The 5454-nt window shown below is 34.0% G+C and overlaps 1 protein-coding gene across 1 annotated transcript; it reads left to right on the forward strand.

Annotated features, from left to right (window-relative positions):
- Nucleotides 1-2958: 2958 nt before the first annotated feature.
- LOC107486386 (NAC domain-containing protein 92) lies at nucleotides 2959-4586 on the forward strand. The gene is made up of 3 exons (XM_016106922.3): nucleotides 2959-3488; nucleotides 3576-3853; nucleotides 3950-4586. Exons 1-3 carry the CDS (start codon nucleotides 3290-3292, stop codon nucleotides 4463-4465), a joined length of 993 nt encoding a protein of 330 aa, XP_015962408.1. The 5' UTR covers nucleotides 2959-3289; the 3' UTR covers nucleotides 4466-4586.
- Nucleotides 4587-5454: the final 868 nt, after the last annotated feature.

Consider the following 5454-nt stretch of genomic DNA (forward strand, 5'->3'; position numbering starts at 1 on the left):
TGTTTAGGGACTGGGCAATGGCGACGCAGATGTCGGAGCGGAGGTTGTCCCAAAGGAGCTGAGTTCGGCGCAGTCGTAGCGGCTCTCTCTCCTTCTGGTTCTGATTCCTGACGGCGATGGCGGCTCCAAGCCTCACCGGTGCCGTCCCCCCTTTCCCCTTCTTCCTTTCTTTCCCTTCTGCTTCCCTTCCCCTCCTCCTTTTTCTTCTCTCGCGTGATTCCCTTTCCCCCTCTTCCCCTCCTCTGTTATCTTTCTTTTCTTTTTTTTCTTTTTTTTAATTTATATTTTTTTTGTTAGGAGTAATTTGGTAATAAAATTTAAAATTTAAGTAAAAAGGACAAATTTAAAACCAAGTTAAACCTTAGGGACAATTTTGTATGCAAAAAATGTTGACGACAAAAAACATTTCTAACCTACACTTTAGGGACCAAAATTGTACTTCACCCTAATAATTATTATTAATCTGTATCATCTTTGGTATATTCTAAGAGACTAATTAGGGTACCAATCAACTTTTGCCAATTCGTATTGGCTGCACTCTAAAGTCCACTATAACAAAAAAAAACATCCCTTTATTTATCCATTCTTATCCTAATTTACATTTCACCTATTTCACCTTTCTCTCTTTTTCACTATAACTGCGCTGTTTATCTTCTTCACAGAAAATCGCAATCGTGTCGCTCACCCTCCCACACACGTTGTCTCCATCACCATCGACAACACATCACAGCACCGCCACCGCCTTCTACGCACCTCAACGTTGTTGCCGCCGCCCGCGATCACGCTATCGCCGCTTCCGATGCCTGTAACATTGCTGCGTGGACTCCTCGTCCTCAGAAACCCGCGACGTCGCGCCGCCACCTCCATCATTTCATCAGGTCGCGTCTCTTCTGCCTCTGTCTCCACTCTCCACGCCGCGTGGTCATATCTCCTCTTCTTCCGTTGTGCGCTACTGCTCTTCATTCATCCTAGTGGTTGTCTCCAAAAGGTTAGTAGATATTTACAGTTAAGTGGATGTTTCTTCTTTGTTCCATGGTCCATATACTATGTATAGTAGATGGGTGTTTCTTTGTATTATAGATGGATGCTTCTTATTATCGGATTGCGAATGTTTCTTTTATTTGGTGCTTATTTCGTTACTCTTAGCTGGAATGTATAAAATTTGGAATATTTCTTCTTTTTGTTATTGAATGTTTCTTTTATATATTAGTAGATGTTTCTTTTTGTAGCATGTGGATGTTTTTTGGCGCACTGCGGAGACATGGCAGCAGTCTGCACAACGACACAACGACAGCGACAACAACTCAAGGGGGGAGGGGGTGGGGCGCGACTGCTTCACTCGCATGACTTCTCCCTACAGCGGAGATGTGATCGGCTGCGAGAATCTCCTCCAACGATGATGTGCGTGGTGCACTGCAGAGGTGGCGAACTGCACGACGGGAGCCGAGGCACTTTGGCAACGGCGATGCGGAAGTATACATGAACAAAAACGTTGACACGATGGGAAGGGGTGCAAATGCGATTATGAACTGTGATTATGGGACGGTTATTTTACATAATCCTTATTATTCAAAATATATTTAATGCTAATTATTTAAATTTTATTTTTTAATTTAAAATTAATAATTAATAAATAGAATTGTTTAAATTGGCTGATTTAAATGTTGATTTTCTATACTTTTTCATTCTAAGCTAAACCGTTTTGATTTATATTTAACAAGAAAATACTATTTTTTCTTACAAACTAAATATCATCATTCATAAACAAGATCTGTGATCATCTAAAACAATAAATACATAGGAAATAAAAAAAAATGTGTAGGATATAACTGTTGGTAAAAATGACAATAGCTAGAGTAGAGTACATGGAGCTTAAATTTCATTATAATTCTATTTGGAAATTTTACTAACACTCTAAATATTTCGATCCAGCCTTGTTCGATTAGCAAAAAAAATATTTAATATTTATATCATATATTAAAGATGCGGGTTCGACATTAGAATTGGTTCGACATTATTTGATATTCTTTTATAAAAAAAATTAATAATCACTCTTAATTTGTTAGAAAGAGAACAAAAACACATATTAGACAGAAATGTTTAACTTTAAACCTCAGCAATTAAAAAAAAAGACAATTTATTTACTCTCATAAAATCCTTCATATATCCCTTTTTGAGTAAATAAAAGAGCAAATTCTTGGTGCATTGCCGCCATTAACGGTCTTTTTTCTATGTTGAGCATTTGAAAATACAAAGGAAGAAAAAAGGACAAAAAACAATTGAAGAAGATAGATTTTCAGTTGTATTTTATTTTGCATTAATCCATTTAACAAAGATGCAATAAGAGAATTCAATAACATCAACATTTACATGCAAGCTAACTTGGACACTAGTTAGATCTTATCATCATATATCATGTACTATACAAAATCATAATGATTGTAACCAATTTAAAATGGTAACGATTTACATAACTGAAAAAAAAAGGGGTCAGTTTAAAGTGAAATGAATTCCCACCAAGCATTCTACCCTTAACTTACAATGTTTTTTCTCTCCTCTTATATCAACCTAAGGTAGAATGTAATTTTTGGTATGATTTTCAAGAATTTAATTTTAATATATCATCGATGTAAAAAAAATTATTTAAACAGTCAATTAAAAAAATAATTATTTTACACATTTATCATCTGAATAGTCATATAAAAAATTATATGTAAAAAAATTATTTCGTAAAAAAATTTACCTCATAAATATCTCAAAATTAAAATCTAATTTTCACTTTCCAATTTTGGACATACTCAATCATGCACATACACCATAGAAAAACACACGGTTTAAAGCATGAAAACGCACCCTACCCAAGTTGCCTTATTAGTCACGGTTCTATGCACCTAAAAACCCAGTATTTAAGGATTCTGTTTCTCATAACATAGATCTTTGTTTTGAGTGTCTCTCAATTGCATTTTTTTTCCCATCAAATTCCTCAAAAAAGAAAAATTAAACCCTCCACACTAAAAAAGAAGAACTGCTCAATTTATTCACTCTCTTAACTTGTCTTCACACCCATGATATATGCATCAAAAAGTGTAGCCACCCTAACCCCAAAACGTTCCTTTTTTAACTCCTTGCAACACACAAGTGTAAAATTGTCCACTACCCTTTAAAGGTTGGTTTCTCTGCATTTAGCCCACTTGAATTCCGGCGCCGAATGTTCGATAGCTGCCAAGTTTAACCGACATATTTGTCGTGTTTCGATGGTTTTTATGAACCAAAGGAGCCTAGCATAGAGATGGAATCAATGGAGAATGTTAGAATGCAAAGAGAGAAAGATCAGAAGTTCGAATTGCCGTCCGGCTTTCGATTTCATCCCACCGATGTAGAGCTCATAAATTACTACCTTGTTAAGAAGGTTCTTGATGATAAGCACTTCTGTTCTATAGCAATTGCTGATGCTGATATGAACAAGTCTGAGCCATGGGATTTACCCGGTAAAACTTTGATACTTTCTCATCATTACATATCTTTTTAGATGGCAATTTTATTACCTAAATTGCTCCCTTTTATTATGTTTAAAGGTTTAGCGAAAATGGGCGAAACAGAATGGTATTTTTTTAGTATGAAGGATAGAAAATACCCAACTGGCCAAAGGACTAATAGGGCGACCGAGGCCGGATATTGGAAGGCCACAGGCAAAGACAAGGAGATATCAAAGGAGAATTCAAAGATTGGGATGAAGAAGACCCTTGTTTTCTACAAAGGAAGAGCTCCAAGAGGTGAAAAGACTAATTGGGTCATGCATGAATATAGATTGGAAGGGAACAAATCTGTTTATAATCTGTCACAACCTGAAAGAGTTAGTATATTTTACTCTGTTTTTGCTCTGTTTTCCTCTGTTTTAATACTCTGTTTTAAAATGAAAATTTTGCTAACAAGTGTTTACCATTCATAGGGTGAATGGGTTATATGCAGAGTATTTGAGAAGGGCAATAATGGAAAAAGACTGAATATTGCAAAGTTGGAGAGGCTCAACTCTTCGGGAAAGGAACCATTACCATTGCCAAAACCTACTCCTTTGATGCCTCCATTGATGGATTCTTCATCATCGAGAACCACCCCCGGCGAGTTATCTCAGGCGACGTGCTACTCCTCGGATCCAAATCAAGCCGATGTCCAGAACAATTTGCATGATGACATAGTTGAAAGCAGGGAAACTCCTATCTTGAACTTTTCCCCTGCTTCCATCAATGAAGAATTAATTCAGATTCCAAACCAAATTGAGAATCCGGATTATTATACTCTGCCTCAAGAAAACAACGGATCAATTGCAAGGCAGAATCAGAAATCAGAGTTTGATGCTGATATATCATCTTTGATTTACAACAATGACATGTTTTACAGGTTCTTTGGGAACCAAGAACATTCATCTTCAGCTTCCGCAGACATTTGCAACCTATGGAATTACTAGATAAGGTTGAAGGATATTAAATAATATTATTACTCTCTCTTTTTTTAAGACAAATTAAAGTAAACATGTCATTTATATCATACCTTTAAATTCTGAATTGATTACCTGCAAATGCATGAACTTATTATTAGGTTGGTAACTTTAATTGAAAAAAAGGTGGTGAAGTACTATTTTGTTTCCAAACTTTTGAGTCAAATCTTAATTTAGTTTTTAATATTTTAAACGTCTTATTCTAATTTAAAAAAAATTAAATAAAATCAATATTGTCTTACAGTTAAATTTGATACGAATAGTTATCATATTTAAGAAGCAATATGATATTCAATTTCAGTATAATTATTAGTGTAAAATTTTTTTATTAATTATTCGAGTTAAATAAATTTAATAGTAGGACAATATTAAATTTATTTAAACTTTTTTAAGATTAAAATAGGACATTTAAAACATTAAAAATCAAAATAAAATTTAATCCAAAAATTAAAAACAAAAATAATACTTTACACTAGAAAAAAAAATACTAATGTTCAATAGTCAAACATTTTTATCTGATCTTTGTTAATCTTTGTACTATCCATTGAACTTAACATTATTGCAATATTATTAGTAGTAGTGCTATTTTTTTTTTATGATGTGTTAATAAAATTGTGTACAGTTTTTTAGTTTTTTACTGTCTGTCTCATAGTATAGTTAACCGGAAAGTGATTTTATAAAATTTAAACTTTTTTTAATTGCAGATAAAATTAAATTAAAATGTGATCAAATGTAGCTGAGGTTACGTATTAAGCTACGCTTGATGATTAAGAAATTTTGATATAAAATTTTGATTTTTGGAAGATTAGTTATTGTTATTCTGTGTCTCAGCGTTAGGCCAACTACCGATGCTTGCATGGATGATTAATAACAAATCATAAAACACATAGGTGCATGGCGTATCACACAGAACTACTCAACTTTTTTTGGCCAAAAGTCAATGCCACCATTTAGAAACA

This window comes from Arachis duranensis, chromosome 4 (assembly GCF_000817695.3).
Source record: "Arachis duranensis cultivar V14167 chromosome 4, aradu.V14167.gnm2.J7QH, whole genome shotgun sequence".
NCBI classification, from domain to species: Eukaryota; Viridiplantae; Streptophyta; class Magnoliopsida; order Fabales; family Fabaceae; genus Arachis; species Arachis duranensis.

Coding starts and splice junctions, on each gene's coding strand:
- LOC107486386 (XM_016106922.3), top strand. CDS start 3,290: ATGGAATCAATGGAGAATGTTAGAATGCAAAGAGAGAAAGATCAGAAG. Junction 3,489..3,575: donor TGAGCCATGGGATTTACCCG/GTAAAACTTTGA, acceptor TTATGTTTAAAG/GTTTAGCGAAAATGGGCGAA. Junction 3,854..3,949: donor ATCTGTCACAACCTGAAAGA/GTTAGTATATTT, acceptor TACCATTCATAG/GGTGAATGGGTTATATGCAG.